The 19,700-nt window shown below is 42.4% G+C and overlaps 1 protein-coding gene across 1 annotated transcript in view; it reads left to right on the top strand.

Annotated features, from left to right (window-relative positions):
* Positions 1 to 19,566, top strand: part of LOC310984857 (serine/threonine-protein kinase MARK1-like) — a 30,026-nt gene extending 10,460 nt beyond the window's left edge. Inside the window, exons 3-18 of the mRNA XM_083970207.1 lie at positions 2,660 to 2,713; positions 2,932 to 2,980; positions 3,700 to 3,765; positions 3,844 to 3,914; positions 5,663 to 5,719; positions 6,113 to 6,247; positions 6,817 to 6,918; positions 7,654 to 7,773; positions 8,820 to 8,919; positions 9,016 to 9,128; positions 10,831 to 10,972; positions 11,077 to 11,210; positions 12,104 to 12,189; positions 12,264 to 12,413; positions 13,872 to 14,132; positions 15,485 to 19,566. Of these exons, the coding sequence (XP_083826333.1) occupies positions 2,660 to 2,713; positions 2,932 to 2,980; positions 3,700 to 3,765; positions 3,844 to 3,914; positions 5,663 to 5,719; positions 6,113 to 6,247; positions 6,817 to 6,918; positions 7,654 to 7,773; positions 8,820 to 8,919; positions 9,016 to 9,128; positions 10,831 to 10,972; positions 11,077 to 11,210; positions 12,104 to 12,189; positions 12,264 to 12,413; positions 13,872 to 14,132; positions 15,485 to 15,830 (1,986 nt within the window). The 3' untranslated portion in view covers positions 15,831 to 19,566. The remainder of the gene's footprint in view (positions 1 to 2,659; positions 2,714 to 2,931; positions 2,981 to 3,699; positions 3,766 to 3,843; positions 3,915 to 5,662; positions 5,720 to 6,112; positions 6,248 to 6,816; positions 6,919 to 7,653; positions 7,774 to 8,819; positions 8,920 to 9,015; positions 9,129 to 10,830; positions 10,973 to 11,076; positions 11,211 to 12,103; positions 12,190 to 12,263; positions 12,414 to 13,871; positions 14,133 to 15,484) is intronic.
* The last annotated feature ends 134 nt before the right edge of the window (positions 19,567 to 19,700 follow it).

Below are 19,700 nucleotides of genomic sequence, written 5' to 3'. Positions count from 1 at the left end.
GTTGTTTTAGAGGGAAATTCATGCAAAACCGCTGATGCGCGTTGCCTTCAGGGACAGTTTTTCATCAAGCAGTCTCTGCATTTACCTCTAAAACAACTCTGTCTGGTAACGTTGTGTTATTATCTCATAGCGTGGTGAATGTGCAGGTCACAACTTGTCCACCAGAGCGTTGTGGAGTTGTTGGATTGTGTATTTGATGAGTTTAAAGCAGAAGTAAGCAATCCGGTCGTTTTGGCTAATGCTGCGTTCCAGGCAGGCTTTTGAAACCGTAAATTACAGCTTCAAGTCACGACTTACGACTTTGTAGCGTTTCAGGCAACCCACTCGTGTTTTTCCGACCTGTTTTACCTGTGAAAGTCACTATAACGGCCACTCGTAACTTCTGACCCGTGAACTCGCACCAGATCGAACTGGTACCACTTCACAGGTCGGAAAAACACGAGTTAGGGGCTGCCTTGAACGCACCATAACAGTCCTCGTCCCTACGTCACCACATTCACGCACATCCCTTGGCTGCACACACAGCCCTGCATGCCGTTCTCTCTCCTCATTGGATAAAAATTGTAGGATACAAGAAAAGTTTTCTCCTCGGCTCAGATCAGAGCAGAGTGACTGACAGACCCGTGTTTCAGACCAAACACTCTATGTAAGTGATTGCTGTCGGAAGATATAACTATTTAAGACTTATATTAACACAAATATATCACTTACTTCTGCTTTGATGAGGGAAACCAAGAAATCCCATGAGCCTCCGTAGCGTAGCTCTGAGCAACTCACGGCTCTGCTCCGCCGTTCTAAAAATAGCTTGCAGAGACAATTAAAGGTAACGAACCTACTGCTATGACTATAGGGATAATGGCAATGGGCCAATTTGCCAAAAAGTTGAACTATCCCTTTAAAACATGGCTCCTGATTGGCTGATGATTGCTATGAAGATATTTCCCAAAAAGAGGTCAAATTAATAATAAAACCTCCGCTGCATTATACTGAAGCTTCTGTGAGTATGAAATAACAAAAACGTTGATGTGGATTCTTCCGACTGCTGCTCTGTTGATCTGATAAATAAAACTAAAATTAAATAAGAATGAATAAAACAAAGTCATGACATTTTTCATCTGATCAAGAATGAAGACTCTAGGAAACTCTGTTCAGACCGGAATTATGGACCAGACATTTTTTTTCCTTTATAACTTGCTCTCGGAGACTCGGACTTTCTTGGAAATTGTTTTTTTTAGGAATTTTTGGGGGTGAATTCTGAGGAAAGTTTCCAGGAAAGGAGCTGCAGAGTGAAACGTCATGTGTGTGTGTATGTGTGTGGGTTTTTTTTTTTTTAACACACACTCAAGAGCGTCATTGGGTTAAATGGGTTTGAACCTGTGACGTAACCGTGGACGATGAATTATTGATGCTGCTGCACGCGTCGGTCGGCAGCTCCGAGAGCCGATTGGCTGAATGATGACGATGTGTGACGGTTTCCACTTATTTTAAGACCTCTTTTTTATTCTGAGAGGAGAAGTCAGAGCCGTCCAATCAGCTGCTCCGCTCCTCCCTGGAGACGCCAAGCTGTGATGAGATGAAGAAGAGGAAGAAACTCAGAGATGAAGAGAAGCTGAGATCACATAACGAAGAGACCTGTACTCATGTTTCAAGTGGAAACCATTAAACATAGCAGCTCCGATACAATAAACTAGATAAAGTTTATCTTGAAAAAGGGATTTTAATCATTTTCATTTGATTTCCTCTTTACTTTGTTCACATACCTGAACTGACCAACGAGATGATGGTTTCTTATTTCTGAGGAAAAGTCAAAGCTTCGGCCTCCTGGTGTGAAACCAGCAGCTCTTTATTTACGATACGATAAACTTTATTGTCCCGTTCAGGGAAATTTGTCTTGGACTCTGTAGCTGCGCCATAAATGCCTTGATGGCCACAATGACAAAAAACAATACAACCTCAGCCATATCAACCCAGCAAACACAAAACATAACAGCATTGCACATATCCCATAACATTTACGTTCTGTGGAAAAGTGTTTGTTGTAGGGATGTCACCATTAATTACTTGTTTTCACAATTAATCGTGGTACTGTATTAAACGCCACAATTAATTAATTAATCGTAAAGATTCCTAAATACTGTCGTTACTTTCCAAAAAAGATGATGTAGGAACCATATGTGCGCCAAAATTGCTCAGATTCTGGTCCATTTAACTAACATGTAATTACATGTAATTGGAAGGGATTTAAATATTAGCGTGCTATTTGTAATTTAGACAAAGCAAAACAAAAAACGTTTAAAATAAACTTAAATGTTTGGTATCGATGACAATTATTTATGACCTGAATATTTCAAACACCTTCCTTGGGGATTAATAATTGGTCATATATTAATAAATACTTGAAATATTTTGTGTAATCAATAAGTAATGTAATTATATTTTTGACTATATTTGATTTTACACATTCATAGTGTTGTGAAATTAATTAATGCATAATAATCATGATAATTGTGGTACAGTGATTATTTCTCTGACAATAATCGTACCAAGAAAATCTATAATCAGATTGAGATCTGGAGTTCAATGTGATCAGTGTGAGGTATTGATCAGTGTGTGTGTGTGTGTGTGTGTGTGTGTGTGTGTGTGTGTGTTTTCGCTGCAGGTCGCCATCAAGATCATTGACAAAACTCAGCTGAACCCGACCAGCCTGCAGAAGGTAACGTTACGTCCTCTCCTCTGTCTGAGCCAATCAGGGACGGACGTGTCACCTCGAGGTCAAGACTCTCACCTGTCCCATCTCCGTCCGCTATGTTAGCCTAGCTTAGCACAAACAGTGGAAACGGGGGGAAACTATTAGCCTTTAGCATTTAGCTTTTAGCCGAGCATTCATTGATGGTGAAACGTTAACGTCACTGATCGACTTTATGTTTTCAGCTCTTCAGGGAAGTCAGTGTGATGAAGATCCTCAACCACCCCAACATCGGTGAGTCTAGACCCGCTATTCAGCTCACTATTTAGCAGCACTAGGCTCAGTATTTGGCAGCCCTAGGCTCAGTATTTAGAAGCCCTAGGTTCAGTATTTGGCAGTATTAGGCTCAGTATTGAGCATCATTAGGGATCAGCATTTAGCAGCATTAAGCTCATTATTTAGCAGCACAAGGGCTCAGTATTAAGCAGCACTAGGGTTCAGTATGTAGCAGTAGTAGACTCATTGTTTAGCATCATTAGGGCACAGTATTTGGCAGAATTAAGCCCAGTGTTTAGCAGCATTTAGGTGTCAGTATTTAGCAGCGGTAGGGCTCAGTATTTAGCCTCATTAAGGCTCAGTATTTACAACATTAGGCTCATTATTTGGCAGTACCACGGTTCAGTATATAGCCCTATTGGGGCTCATTATTAAGCAGCACTAGGCTCTCTATTTAGCAGCACTAAGCTCAGTATTTAGCATCATTAGGGGTCAGTATTTACAACATATGGCTCATTATTTGGCAACACCAGGGCTCAGTATTTAGCAACTCTCGAGCTCAGTATTTAGCATAATTGAGGATCAGTATGTAGCAGCATTAGGCTCAGTATGTAGCAGCACAAAGCTCAGTATTTAGCAGCACTAGGCTCAGTATTTAGCAGCACTAGGCTCAGTATTTAGCAGCACTAGGGCTCAGTATTTGGCAGCAGCTTTATGCTCCCTCTGTTGTTTTCCAGTGAAGCTGTTTGAGGTGATCGAGACGGAGAAGACTCTGTACCTGGTGATGGAGTACGCCAGCGGAGGTAAGACCGGCTCACCTGTCTGATCCGTTCCCGTCCCCTTCGGCTCCGTCGCCTCACACCCGTCTGTGTCTGTTCCAGGTGAGGTCTTCGACTACCTGGTCGCTCACGGACGAATGAAGGAGAAGGAGGCCAGAGCCAAGTTCCGCCAGGTGAGTATCGGTCCTCAGCGTGGTGCGTTCATGGTCCCAGTATTTTCAGCCTGTAAGAAGGGGTCTCCATCCAACACGTCGCTTGTGAGCTACCAGCAGCTCACAGCTCCCTTTCCCAGTCGCTCGCCAACGGATCAATGAATCGTACATGATTGGTCACTCGGTAGAAGAGAAACACACATTTTAGGACCATCGACTTGTATAATCAGAACAGACACGTCCTCCTTTCATATTTAATAAAGGGAGGACAACAGCTATCAAGATGACAGAGGCTAAAAACACACTGTTTTGTGTGTAGTGTAGTGTTCCCAAACTTTTCTCCCAAAAAGTTGAAACATTTCTCCCAAAAAAAAGTTTTAGGGCATATTCACTACTGCTTTGTTCAGATTTAGCTAACTAAACCGATACAACTGTTGCATTCTTTTTATGGGGCCGTTTGTGTTCACACATGGTAACAGTTCCAAATGGTCCAAAGTTGTAAAGAAATGCCATGTGCTAACAGACTTCTCTTATTGGTCAGAAAAAAAAAAATTAAATTAAAAAATCCATGGAGTAGAGGTCTCAATGGGGCTGAAAATTAAAATCCAACACGGTTTGAACCACAGTTGAAGCCCAGACCCGACCCAATCCAAGTCTTTTGTGTCTCGATTGGAAACAAGCCGAGGCCACCACTTTAAGCGATCTTGGCCCTCTTGTTTTGTTCCGCATCCTTGCGCGATTGTTATGTTCACATATGAACCAAACGAACCGACCTCTGACGTTAATCGCTCCCTGTTTCAGAACAACATCTCCAGTCGGTCCAGGTGTGAATACGGCCTTTGAGAAATTCTGGAAGAAACATGTAAAATTTCTAAAAAATTAAAGGGATAGTTCACCCAAAATTAAAATTTCACTCATTATCTACTCACCCTCATGTGGACTAAGGGCTGGGAGAAGTTTCAGAGTCCTCCGTGGCTTCTCTGAGTTACAGCGGGGCTCCGTGCAGCACTGCATGTCCATATGACGGTTGAGAACGGAGCTCACTTTTCTTCATCCAAAAAGACACACCAAAAAACATCCAAATACCTCCATAGTGCTCGTCTGCTCTGCCTGTGTCTGTCAGGAAGAGCAGTGAACTGAGACACTGGGAGCTTCCGCTACAAACAAGCTTAAAATATAGACTTATTTTTTTTTTTTCGGAACAATTTCTCATGTCGGGCTTCAATACAAGAGGGACATTACAGACGAGCACTATGGAGGTATTTGGATGTTTTTTGGTGTGTCTTTTTGGACGAAGAAAAGTGAGCTCCGTTCTCAACCGTCATATGGACATATGGAAAAAAAAAAAAATCTAGAAAAAAGTGGTATAATTTCAAGAAAATGTTGGGTTTGGACCTGGACCGGGGCTCAGGTGTCCGGTCTGTGGTGGAGCTGCCACAGGGACCACCACAGGATGTGTTGTCTCAGGACCAGACCACAACCCCTCACTCCCCCCACTCACCCACACTCACCCACACTCCTCACCCACAGGATCAATTAGTCACCGCTAATAAAATGGATCAGTTTCATTAGCGGTCCATTAGCGTAGCGGCTAACAGAGCTGCTGCTGTTAAACTCTGATGAAGTGGCTGTGGTTTGTCCTCTGACGGCCACCGTACACAGAGCCACTGCTCTACTGCAGGGTTTCCTCTGCTGCCACCTTCAGGACAAAACATGAACTACACTGCTGCTGCTGACCTACAGTATTCTGCTTCTTCTCCCTGTGTCAGATCGTGTCAGCGGTGGAGTATTGTCACCAGAAGAGGATCGTACACAGAGACCTCAAGGTACACACACACACACAAACACACACATCCTTGTAAATCTATCTTTGTGAGGACATGTAATTGACATAATGTATTCCCTATAGCCCCTAACCCTAACCTTAACCATCCAAAACAAATGCCTAAACTTAACCATTACTCTAAACCTAATTTAAACCTAATTATAACGTCTTTACCTAAAGTCTTAACCCTCAAACAGCCCTTGGAAAAAGTGAGGTCCGGCCAAAATGTCCCCACTTCCCAAAAATGTCCTCACTCTGTTGGTTAAAAACTCGTTCCGGTCCTCACAACGTAGCATGTACAAGAACACACACACACACATGGACTAGATGTCTCTTGGACGTCTCTCTCTGTCTCTCTGTGTGTTTGTCCATCGTCTGGTTTCCTGTCTCTCAGGCGGAGAACCTGCTCCTCGACGCCGACATGAACATTAAAATCGCCGACTTCGGCTTCAGCAACGAGTTCACCATGGGCAGCAAGTTGGACACGTTCTGCGGCTCGCCTCCGTACGCCGCTCCGGAGCTCTTCCAGGTGAGCGCTCGGCCCCGCCCCCCACCACACCTACATGACAACAGTTAACATTTAGTCCAGATTCACTGTTGGCGTGAGAGCACAGTGGGCTTCTGGGTAATGTAGGCACCGTGTCGTCCTGCACTAGGACTCAGTATTTAGCCTCATTAAGGCTCAGTATTTACAACATTAGGCTCATTAATTGGCAGTACCAGGGTTCAGTATATAGCCCTATTAGGGCTCAGTTTTAAGCAGCACTAGGCTCTGTATTTAGCAGCACTAAGCTCAGTATTTAGCATCATTAGGGGTCAGTATTTACAACATTAGGCTCATTATTTGGCAACACCAGGGCTCAGTATTTAGCAACTCTCAAGCTCAGTATTTAGCATAATTGAGTGTGTAGCAGCACTAGGCTCAGTATTTAGTAGCATTGGAGCTCAGTATTTTGCAGCATGAAGCTCAGTATTTAGCAGCACTAGGGCTCAGTATTTAACAGTACTAGGGCTCAGTATTTGCATTGGAGCTCAGTATTTAGCAGCACTAGGTTCAGTATTTGGCAGCAGCTTTATGCTCCCTCTGTTGTTTTTCAGGGGAAGAAGTACGACGGGCCGGAGGTGGACGTCTGGAGTCTGGGCGTGATTCTCTACACGCTGGTCAGCGGCTCGCTGCCGTTCGACGGACAGAACCTCAAGGTAGAGCAGCTGTCTGTTTTCATGATGTCACCCTAGTAGAGCCAACAGCTGTTCACATCTGGAGGAAAAACCCTAACCTATGTGTTGAAGCTCAGGAGCATCAGGGTCATAATGATCTACTGCACATAAACAAAGCAGGACGCAGAGAACACATGAACCTGCTATTTATAAACTCAAGCTCATTGAAATCTGTGGATTTGGTCAAAACAGCACAGATAAAGTATGAAGCAAGAAATAATCTACTGCCACAAAATATCCGGGGAATATTCAGGAGGCTGTAATCTAAAGGGAGATCTGAATTTAAAAAAACATAAGTAAGAACAACAGTGAAAAGCATGTGACTCTGTGGAACAGTCTGGAGCAGATAAAGCAAAGTACAAACATAAATATATTTACAGTAAAAGAGGTTTAAAAAAATATTTCTAAATAGATATATGGACAGATTGTCAATTTTCAAAATAAAACACCGCGATTGACAAATACGATATATGTGTGTGTTTATATTTGTGTTTTTATTTTATTTCATTTTAGACATGTTCAACATAAATCCATTCATTCATTCATTCATTCATTTAAACACACTGTACTTGTGTGTGTGTGTGTGTGTGTGTGTGTGTGTGTGTGTGTGTGTGTGTGTGTGTGTGTGTGTGTGTGTGTGTGTGTGTGTGTGTGTGTGTGTGTGTGTGTGTGTGTGTGTGTGTGTGTGTGTGTGTGTGTGTGTGTGCGATTGTGCAGGAGCTGAGGGAGCGTGTTCTCAGGGGAAAGTACCGGATTCCCTTCTACATGTCGACCGACTGTGAAAACCTGCTGAAGAAGCTGCTGGTGCTGAACCCGGGGAAACGAGGCAGCCTGCAGGTGACACACGCACACACACGGGGGCCCAGGGAATCGAACCTGTGACTTAAAGCGTTAGGGGAACACCTGTTAATCATTGTGGATATTGAAACCGACAGTTTTGTTGTGACTAATGCTGCGTTCAAGACAACTCACAACAACAACAAAAAACAAGCTCGGAGTTGTTGCAAAAAATTAATTGAACAGGGAACAGGGAACTACAAGGTTTTTTTGTACTATTAAAGGAATAGTTCACCAAAAAATGAAATTCAGTCATTATTGACACCCTGATGCTGATGAATACTCCGGAATAGTTTTTTATTGCAAACCCCTTTCTCCTCTGAGTTAACCTGTTCCGTGAACGCTATGACGTCCGAGTGGGAGTTTTGTCTGACTTGTCGGTTACTTCTGAGTTGTCTTGAACGCAGCATCACTTCCTGTTGCTGCTTCACAATAAAAGCCTCGGATGTTGCAGTAACTGAGTGAAAGCAGACTGTGTGTGTGTGAGCTTAGTAGCAACAAAATCAATCAATCAAAAAAAATTTTTTTTTCATTTCACCTTTATTTATTCAGGGAAGGTCAATTGAGAGCGAGCTCTCTTTTTCAATGACGCCCTGATTACAAATACGATCATAAATCATAATCCACAATTACATACAGACTGTAGAACATTTGATAGTAGCCGTAATCAAGTGCAGATTTAAAAAAAATGGCCCGAACAATTTCTTTTCTACATTTTATTGTCAGACACGTCTATTACGATAAAAGAAAGATACGTTTCTTGGTCAGTTCGGAAATATGAGTTTTAAAAGACAATTTGTCGTCTAACCAAATGCCCAGATATTTATAATTTGTGTCCTGTCTCCTGTTGAGATACCACCGTGTAATGGCAAGGATGAAAGCAATCTTGTGAATATCATATATTTTGTCTTTTTTGGATTAAATGTTAATTTAAGATTAATTAGAGGTTGCTCTATGGTATGGACACCAGACTGTTGTCCTTTAAGAGCTTCTGTAGGTCAGCCTGATTCATTTTCTTTCTATCTTTCTTTCCGTTTGTTTCTCAGCAAGTCATGAAGGATCGCTGGATGAACGCCGGCTACGACAACGAGGAGCTGAAGCCGTTCAGCGAACTGGAGCAGGACTTCAGTGACCTCGAACGCATCGGTCAGAGCAGCAAACCGACCTCAATCCCATTTCCCATGATTCAATCTGGTTTCTGCACCAATCAGTTAAAGCCTAGTGTGTTTTCTGACCAATCAGAGCTGATGGGGACGATGGGCTTCCCTCAGGACGAGGTGGTGAAGGCGCTGGACGGACAGAAGTACAACGAGGTGATGGCCACGTACCTGCTGCTGGGGAAGAGGCCGGCCGAGGTAAATATATAATATATACTGTTTAATATAATATGAGGTCAGTCTCTGCCATGACACACTTAGATGATACTTGAAGTTGATTCAATGCCTTATCATTTTCAATTTCAATTCCTTTCATTTGATGGGACAATGTACATTGATACACATTTTAAAATAAAATGTAAATGTACCCAATTCTAGCTACCAAGCTAATTTCCATTGCCAGTCCCCTTATGCTAAAATAGAAATGAGCAGGTTAAGAAAAGGAAACCATAAGTACAAGTACAATATTTAAAAAGGAAAAAAGAAAAAAACATGGGGCAGGTACCCCGTTTTTTCCTGTTCTGTTCTTTTTTTTAAAGAAAAGAAAAAACAAAGAAAGTAATTAAAGAAAAGAAAAAACAAAGAAAGTAATACGATCACATTCACATTATAACACATTTACAACACATTACAATCGTGGTTCACAGTAGGCGCAGGTGGTCGGTAGCGGGGGGTAAAGTGCTGGAGTTGGGCAGTAAAGTGCTGGAGTCAGAATTTAAAGTGCTAGAGTTAATGATTAAAGTGCTAGATTTCGAGGACAAAGGAGGAGTAAATAATACCAAAAAAAAAGAAAAAAGGGGAAAGTATAGTTAATATAGTTAAAGTATGACTTCTATGTATGAATAGAAAGTTCAGTTATATAACAAAATAATAACTCTCACTAACCAAAGACACAAATTCAAACAGACTTCTCAGACGTTAATCAACTTGCTTCATCACGCCTAAAATAATTTATCTTTGACAAATCTCATCGGTAGCTTAAAAAAATAACTTTAAAATCTCTGAAAAGAAATAATGATAGAAATAATGCCTATTCTGTAGTTTCCTATTAGAAAATGAGCCTGTAACAAAATAATAGCTCTCTTTACAAGTCTTACTGCACAAATAAATAAATGTATCTAATAATTAGACACCGATACATACGTGTCAGCTTCTGCAGTTCATGTGTAAAGCTACACTTGTGCTTCAGCATTTTGCGGCATTTCTGCTCCCTCTGTGTTGAATTTAATTGAACTGAATTGAATAAACTTTATAGACCCCAAAGGAAATTCTGGATACCAGACTAAACAACATGACAAAATAGATAAAATAGCAATAAATACACAGAATAAATAGATACAACTTTAAAATAAGTCTAAAACAAATGCCAAGACCGATACTGTAGTGGTTGAAAAGGTATTATATTATATTATATTATATTAAATTATAAAATGTTTGTGCGCGTCACAGCCACTAGAGAATGACATCAAACTCAACCAAGTACTGTAGTATTCTGTGCAAAGACACCAAGCATCAATTTAAATACATGCTTAAAAAACAATGAAAACCAGACATTTACAGGAATGTCACGATTATGGATTTTCCGGGATTATTGTCAGAGAAACGATTTTACGATTATCTCGATTATTATGCGTTAATTAATTTCACAGCCCTATGAATGTGTAAAATCCAATATATTCAGAATATTTGAAGTATCTATTGACATAATCCCCGGGGGGAAATGTTTCAAATATTCAAGTCATTATTTATCATCTACAAAAAATGTATAAGTTACAAAGTTGTTACAAAGAGTTGCGGTGTTCGAGAACCTTTCCGATTAATTAATTGTGACGTTTCAAACGGCGATAAACTGTGAAAACGAGTAATCGCGACGTCCTCTGTTGCGATTCTCTGTCCACAGTTTGAAGGCACCGAGTCGCTGTCCAGTGGTAACCTGGGTCAAAGGTCACGACCCTGCAGCGACATCAACGGCTCCAGCCAGTCGCCCGCCCACGCTCGCAACGCTCCGACCAATCAGAAGCAGCGGCGCTTCAGCGACCACGGTGAGTGAGCGAATGAGCCGTCGAACCTAACCACTAACACCTAACCCGAGTTCAGGATCGATCATTGGATTCTCTTTATTGTCGGTTTTTTTTGTGTGTCTCAGTGGCGCCGTCCATCCCCCCGCCCGTCTCCTACACCAAGCGTTCCCATGCCAACAGCGTGGAGAGCGACAGGAGGGAAAGCCCCGCCTCCCCGGCGGGAGCTCCAGACCGCAGGAAGTCAGCTACGTCCTCAGGGGTGAGATATGATACTGTACACACAGCTCCTTCACAATAAAGGTAGAGGTTTCTATTAAAGGGACAGTTCAACATTTAGTCAGATCCTCCTCTCACCATAACCCCTCTATAGTCATAGCAGCAGGTTCATCGCCTTTAATTATCGGTGCATGTTGTCTTGAGATGGGCGGGGCAGAGACGTGAGCTGAACTCATCAAATACACAATCCAACAACTCCACAACGCTCTGGTGGACAAGTTGTGACCTGCACATTCACCACGCTATGAGATAATAACACAACATTACCAGACAGAGTTGTTGTAGAGGTAAACGCAGCCGGAACTACATTCCAGACACGGCTGCTGGGCGGAGGGATTTCAGAAGAGAAAGTAGTTCTGAGTATTTGCTTCATGTGTCGTAATGTTACATAATAATACGTTATTATTATATTATAATTATACTTAAAGTAAGACTCATCAAGTAGTTTGTTTTTAGACACTTTTTTTAATTTTTCAAGCAAATTTTCCATTTAAAATAAGTCGAAAAATCTGACAGTGGAGCAAGTTTTTCTTTCTTATTAAAAGCACAAAAAACTTGCTTTCACTGGCAAATTTTTCTACTTATTTCAATTGAAAATTAGTTTGAAACGAGTGAAAACTGTCTAAAAACAAGTACATCTTTAGGTGATGAGTCTTATTTTAAGTGGAAAGAGTTTAGTTTTGACTAGAAATGAGACATTTTGACAAGAAATAAGACAAATATTCTTGGAAAGATTTTGAGTTTTTGCAGTGTAGCAGATCTCCTGTAGCACCACCTTCTGGACGAACTGGGTACCACTGCAGTGAAAGCTCAGTCATCAGGTTGTTGTGTTGCTGTTGTTGCAGCTCTTCACTTTGACTTGTCTTTGTGTCACAGAGCATGACTCGGAGGAACACGTATGTTTATGAGAGGACGAGCGCCGACCGCCACTCGGTGGCTCTGCCCAACGGGAAGGACAACAGGTGAGAAGAGGAAGTGTGATTGATCTCATTCTGGTTCAACAGACCACAAACCTGTCTGTCTGTCTCTGTCTCAGTCTACCTGAGGTACCTGCAGCGTCCCCGTCCCCGTCACCAGGGGCCGCCGTCTCCTCCGCGCGCCCACGCCACGTTAAGTCCATGTCGGCGTCGGGACATCCCATGAAGTCCAGCCTGCCCCCCATCGACGACAACGCTGAGTATCAAAGGTGATCACTGAACACGACTCGTCTCCTCGCAGCAGCATCGTCGTACGTCTCTATAGAGGGGTTATCGGTCTACTGTCAGTCACTGGAGCCCCGACGGCGTTTACAACGTTATGTCAGCTGCACAAGAGAGCAGCAAGATCTTTAGAGCTTTATAGAATTGATTAGTTTTAAAGAATACCGTTAACTCGCACCCCTTTCAACGCAAACAAGAGAGATAATAGTACATTGGAGATTAATGTGAGCAATATAAATGTGTGGCTTGAATGGTGATGAAGCTGGATATGGCCGCAATTCAATTGCAGCAATTAAACGACAGTGACTGAAGACGAGGTAACATAGTAATGGAAAGCAAGCTCAGATTAAGTTTGTCCTGAACATGATGGGTAGGAAGGAATGCACATTTTGAATATTGTTTTCAACCAATAACCGACGCAAATGTGGTGATTTCTGTACGTAGGCTACAGAGCCCCAAGGCAGCGCTGCTCCTCTGTCCAATACACACATGAAGCTTCACTTTTAATTCAAACAAACTAATGCGACTGCCACAATTGTTACATTTCATCAATGAGACCAACATTTATCTCCTGTATATGTAACTACCCGGCGGTAAACCTCTAAAAACCTGTGGGTAAGTTAATTAGCGATCATTTTTTTCTCCCGGGATGATGACGGAGGTTGGCCCTACCACTTCCCCCTAACCCTCATTTGAACCAGAATCGGGACACCCCTACCACTTTACGTGAGCACGCAAAACGAAGGGTTAGGGCCATAGGCTAGGGCTAAGGGGGAAATTGGAAATCACCCAATGTATGTATTATATGTTTTCTTTTTGTTGTTCGGTAAATTCTTGCTGTTTCCTATTTAAGCCACTGTGCTCAGTATGAGCCTCATGAAGCTGTAAGCGAAACGCATTGGTATATTAAATCTTGATCCTCCATTTTTTTTATTTATACATTTTTTCCATTATAAAACACACTTTTATCACTAGGTGATAAACTGTAGTAGTACGCCAACAACATCGCTAGCTAACGTCGCTTTGAGTAAATCACAGATCCATGGAGTAAACATCAAGATAACCATGACAACTGGTCAAACTGTTAAAAGGCGCCATCCAGGTTGCACGTGTATCCGCCGTGTTGATAAACAAATAATTTGGGCTGGTCAATAAAATGGTAAAAAATGTTGAAAAACATCCAATAAGTGTTTCCCAAACCACCAGACGACGTCCTCAAATGTCTTGTTTTGTCCACAAACCAAAGAGGGACTCAGTTTATTGTCATAAAGGAACAAAGAAACCAGAAATATTCATAGAGATTCAGAGAATTTAGACTTTTTTTCTTAAAAAATGACTCAAACTGATTATTAGATTATCAAAATAGTTGACAATTAATGTTTGATTAATCGATAAATAGTTGTGGCTCTATAAATAATCCTCCTATATCAACCTCCCTCCCCCAGCCCCCCCCAGCAGCCTCCCTCCTCGCCGTCAGCCTTCAGCGTCACCAGCAGCAGCAGCAGCGCCACGCCGGACCGGACCCGTTTCCCCCGCGGCTCCTCCAGCCGCTCCACCTTCCACGGCGCTCAGCTCCGGGACCGCCGGCCGGCCACGTACAACGGGCCGCCGGCCTCGCCCAGCCTGTCGCAGCACGCCGCCGCCTCGGCTCAGCGCGGCACCTCCACCTCCCTCATCGGAAAGATCACCTCCAAGTTCGTACGAAGGTCAGTCCAGACTCCTTGACTCTTTCAAACCAATCGGTGTTGACGGTTGTTGGGTGATGTTGTTTCACAAAAGCTGTAGTAGGGCCACTTCCTTGGTTTGAAGGCTCCTTCACATGGATCCTGCTGTTCCTGGTTACCAAGTATTTAACAGGTGGATCCTTCATTGCCCTAAATATCCCAAGATCCTTTGCATGCTTGTAATGAAAGCAAACAACACTGACGGAGAACAGTCGACAGATACAACCGTTAAAGTCAAGGTCCCTAGAAACCTCCAGTTTTAGTGGAAAAACGTTATGTGTTGTCGATATTGCTAGACAACAGGAACTGCAAAACCACATCAGCTAAAGACTTGAGGTTTTAAGGTTCTGGGTTTTAACCGTTGGACCATTAGCTGTTGAACGGAGCTGAAATCCAACATTTACACACCTTACCAGTGTGATCTACGGGTTCCTGTTGATTGCTGCCAGATTATTTTCACAAAATCAATGGATTTTGGGATATTTGGGATATTTAGGATATTCAAGGATCCTCCTGTTGGATCCTTGAAGATCCTAAATACCTAAATATCCCAAAAACTCAAAATCTTTCCAAGAATATTTGTCTTATTTGTTAAAGGTAAAGGTAAAGGTACTTTATTTGTCACATATACAGCTAGTACAGTGAAATTCTTTCTCTGCATTTAACCCATCCCTGAGGAGCAGTGGGCAGCCACGGTGCAGCGCCCGGGGACCAACTCCAGATTATGAGCCAGTGCCTTTGGTCAGTGGCGCCGACTGGAGGATTAACCTAGCCGACATGTATTTAACATGTTGTCAAAATGTCTAATTTCTAGTCAAAACGAATCTCTTTCTACTTTAAATAAGACTCACCGCCTAAAAATGAACTTGTTTTTAGATCATTTTTTTGTGCTTGTAATAAGAAAGAAAAACTTGCTCCACTATCAGATTTTCTACTTATTTCAAGTGAAGATAGGTATGTGTATGCATAACTATGTACGTATATGTATAAATATACTTATTTTAGGTTTAATGGGATTTGTTTTGACTACAAATGACATTTTGACTAGAAATAAGACAAATATTCTTGGAAAGATTTTGAGTTTTTGCAGTGTTTGTTGCTAAAGAAAAGACGGACACATCTGAAGGAGCCTTTGAATTGGGACAGTCTTTGTGACGTAGCGCCTGAATCAGGACACAGCTCAGTGTCCCTGTTACTGTGGATAATCAGAACACACTGTGAACAGGCGCTACAGGGACTATTTCTTCAGTGCTTGTCAGAGACCTCAGATGTAGAGCAACAGTCTCCTCCATGTGCTTTAGTCTGACTGCTGTCTGTTGGTCTCCTCCCTCCAGGAGTTTGTCAGGTGAACCCAAAGAGGAAGGACGGGAAGCCTCCAAGCCTCGCTCCCTGCGCTTCACCTGGAGCATGAAGACCACGTCCTCCATGGAGCCGGGGGACATGATGAAGGAGATCCGGAGGGTTCTGGACGCCAACAACTGTGACTACGAGCAGCGCGAGCGCTACATGCTGTTCTGTGTGCACGGCGACGCCCGGCAGGACAGCCTGGTCCAATGGGAGATGGAGGTGTGTAAACTGCCCCGACTCTCGCTCAACGGCGTGCGCTTCAAAAGGATCTCGGGCACGTCCATCGCCTTCAAGAACATCGCCTCCAAAGTGGCCAATGAGCTCAGGCTGTAAACGACCCCCCCTCCCCATCGCCACTTGTTAACCAGATTATCCTGAGACCCTGACGAAGAGGAGACCTCTGCTCCTCTTGGGGGGACGACGCCCCGTCGAGTGGCGGCAGCCGCCTGGTGTCGAGCACTACTCCAGGATAACTGCTGTAAGACTCAGAGAAGCTTCACCTTAGTATACTCCACACAGTAACTATTTAATGTTATCACTAAATGTTGATGCCAGTGAAACCAAATATCGAAGGAAAATGGCGGCGCAGACGTCCAGCAGGTCGGGGATCGTTCGTCTCTCTCTCGGCGTTGCTTCATGGTCGGTTTATCGCTGCCTTTACATGCACTTGAGAAATCTGATTCTCCCAAAACATTGGAAACTTGGAGGAGCCGTGACCATCATCAGAGTGGAAACTCTATCAGGTCAAAGGGATTCGTTGGTTTCTGTTGGAGGAAGCTGGAAGTGAGCAAAGAGCCAGATGACAGCTGACTGCAGCTGTATGTAGGAGCAAACATGGAGACGGATCAGACTGCATGTTATCTGGAGTTATAGAGTTATTATAATGTTGCAGTGCATGTCAACGCATTAACCAGTCTCTTGCCTTAACCTGATCGCTGACAGCGATCTGGTTTCTGGAGTGCAGGTGAATCATTACCTCTGCTCTACCTGTGCAGCTCTCCTGGCACGTGAAGAATAGGAAAAGAAGAACATCTAGTTGTAGATCCAGAGAAAGTCAGAAAAGATCAATATTCATCGTATTCATCTCGACCCTCCCAGCTTGCTAACGTCACATGAGGCGAGTCGAGGGGCGACATGAAACCAGAACTTCCCATTTCCTGTCTCAATGGTCTACAACTTTGTTTAGGTCAGGGTGGTAGTTTGGTGATAGATGATCAAGTATCTGGATGTTTCACAGAAGACGTTCACAGGTGAAATGTTACGGTTCAGCATAGGTGAGTCACAGGGTCGCAGCTGGTTTTAGCCAGTTTTCCATGATAATATCAGGACTAAACCCTTGAGTTCACAGAGGATACGATTTGACGTGGTCAAGGACGAAATATAAACAGTTTCCTGTCACTCGTGGTTTTTGTTGCACTCACAAGGTGATCGGTGTTTAACTTGGGTAAAATCGTGAAGGTTAAGATGATGAAGGTTGTCAGAGAATATGGGAAATACACGGCTCATTCAAATGAAAGGAAAAGCGGTAAGTGCTGAGAAAGTTTAGGCTAGCAAACCTATGAAAAGAAAGTCAGTGCTAATGCTGCATTCAAATGCTCATCTGATGGTCCAACGGGGAAATCGTTCTTCCAAATTTGGTGTGTTCATGTGCTTTACGCATGTGTTATATTGGTCAGAGCATTAAACACCACGTTAGTCTAGTGGTAGCAATTAACTTTTCTAACGCGTCTTGGTCACCCTACATAGAAAGTGGTTACTTATCATTATATAACTCTATAAATGTTAGCAAAGAAAAAAAGTATATGCAAAATGTGAATTTGCACCATTAATCAAACGTTTCTCAAATTCAACCAAAAATTAACTTTGATTCTTCCATGTTTCTGCACAAATGACTTCAACAACACAGCAAGTTGTGAACCACTGACAATGGACTGAAGAGCCTCAGACAAATGTTAGCTCGCTAGCATCGTCTTGGTACATGGCAGACAATAACTCATCAGCACAAAGTACAGGAGTAAATAAGGTTAATCTTAAACTAACATTAGCAACAGCTAACGTCTTGTTGGTGCAGTAGCTTTTTGTGGTGGATGTACACAGTGTTGCTCGCCTAGCATATTGATATTACACGGATGTTAGCTCTTAATCACAAAGTACGTAAATAAATAATATTAATCTTTAGCTAATATTAGCTACAACTATAGCATCCTGTTGGTACATTAGCTTTATGTGGTGGAAAAACACAGAACAGGAATCACTTATTGGAGCTAGTATTAGCTACAGTTTGCATCTTGTTGGTACATTAGCTTTCTGTTGTGGGTGTACACAGTCTGGTTTGTGTGGCAGGTTGATGTTGAACAGAGTAAGCGTTGTGTAGTGTGTTGTTTTACTTGATGGGTAAGTGAGTTATTCTCTAACTGTTTTACAGTGAAACAGTGTGTGTAGTTGGTTTGATTCCTGATGTTAGCAGTAGACCCACCTTTACTCTCACCTTCAGGTTTGATGTCGTACGTTGCACAGTTTGCAGCAGAGGTAATGAGTCATGAAATGTGATGAACAATCAGGTTGCTGTGACAACTTCCTCCCTGAGGGAACAAATGTGGCGCCCGTGACCTCTGACCTTCTGAAGCAGCACGCTCTCTTACTCCCCCTGCTGGCTGATGTGAATACTGTTGCAATAATACCAGAGTGTCGGTGACGACATCTGATGCTCAGCAAAGTTTTTCTGGTGGCTCAAACACAAACTGAAAAATCTTTTTCCACATCTTCAGCTGACAGACCAGAATGTGTTTTGATTTTTTTTCTCTCTCTGCTGTATTAACTGATACCTGTCCAGGTGGACATGTGCAGGTACAGTGTTGACTAGACTTGGTTTGTGTACAGTCTGTTTTTATTTGGTCCACACTGTCTCCATCTTTATTAGATTTCAATAACTAAAATGTATTATTTTATTCATATTTTTAAGGCCTAGAATTTTTTTTTATATGACAGTTGTTTATGTGTTTATGTTGCTGTTGAACGGAGCATAAACCAGGAAGACTCCACTGGGACGTTCAAATGCACTTCAAGCGCCAACAAAGCAAATCATTCGATTCAAACCGAAACCTAAAGAATCAGTCTGATGGTTTTCTGTTTTTCTTTTCTATCATGAACTGACTTCATATGCAGAGTCGAACCAACGATGTGTCAGTGAGTTTCTCAGTGTTATCTGACCTCAGCTCCAAGCCGGTGGTTCATACTGAAGGTTTATGATCTAATTGGAGAGAAAAGCAGTGACTTCCTGTAGTTTTTATTAATTTTACATTTAACAGTGAGTCAAGGAACAGAAAATAAATTGGCAACTGACAATATACATAAATGAAGTTTGATTTATTGAAATGTCAACGGATTCAAGCATCACAAACATCAGTGTTTAATGGTTTCCGAAAACAATGGAGTTCAGAGGAATAAAGTCGTCAGTACTTGACATTAATTGTTGGTTTGAGTCTGTTCGTGGGCGTTGTCAGTAAGAAGCTCATTCACTGCTGTTTCCTGGTAGATCAACTCGAACCTGTACCTGCTCCACCACTCGATGCCTTCTGAATGAACCGCTTTGTGTTTCCTATGCATTCAGTTGTATCAGAGGAAAACAGCAGTTTGTGATTTTCTTTTGATTTAATTTTTTTCTTTTAATTCTTTTTTTTTGTATATTTGTAATTATTTTCCCAGTAAACTTTGACTGTGTATCAACAGAGCGACTAACCAGCTCTACTACTACTACAGAATCTGAAGGTTCTCTGTGCAGTGGTTCTCCGTCAGTGGTGAAACCGGAGAGCGCTTTGTACTGTACGTTGTAGCACTTAAAACAAAAACCAGGAAGGGAACAAACAATGCAAATCTAACGTCCCCGTCTGACAGGGAGAAAATGTGCACAGTCTGAATGTGATGTTGCCTTCATGTTGTGGGAAAGACTGTACGTAAATCTGAGCCTCTTACTTGAAAATAGCCTCCGCCTCAGCTTTCAGATAGAAACTCGTACCCGGTGACCGCCTCCGATCTGTCACCAACAGGGAAGTAGCAGAGTCCAGTGTAGCCGTGATAGATTCATTTGAAATAAAAACCACTGAGATTAAACATTTGCACTCTGAGTCATTTTGTGATCACAACTCTAGAGCTGTAATAGTGTTGAGTCTTTATAGTCTCTTAATATGACATGAATCCTATGAT

Source organism: Trachurus trachurus (genome assembly GCF_905171665.1).
Source record: "Trachurus trachurus genome assembly, chromosome: 1".
In the NCBI taxonomy this organism is placed as follows: Eukaryota; Metazoa; Chordata; class Actinopteri; order Carangiformes; family Carangidae; genus Trachurus; species Trachurus trachurus.
Note: the sequence above shows the minus strand (reverse complement) of the source record. Positions and strands in the feature narration are given on the sequence as shown.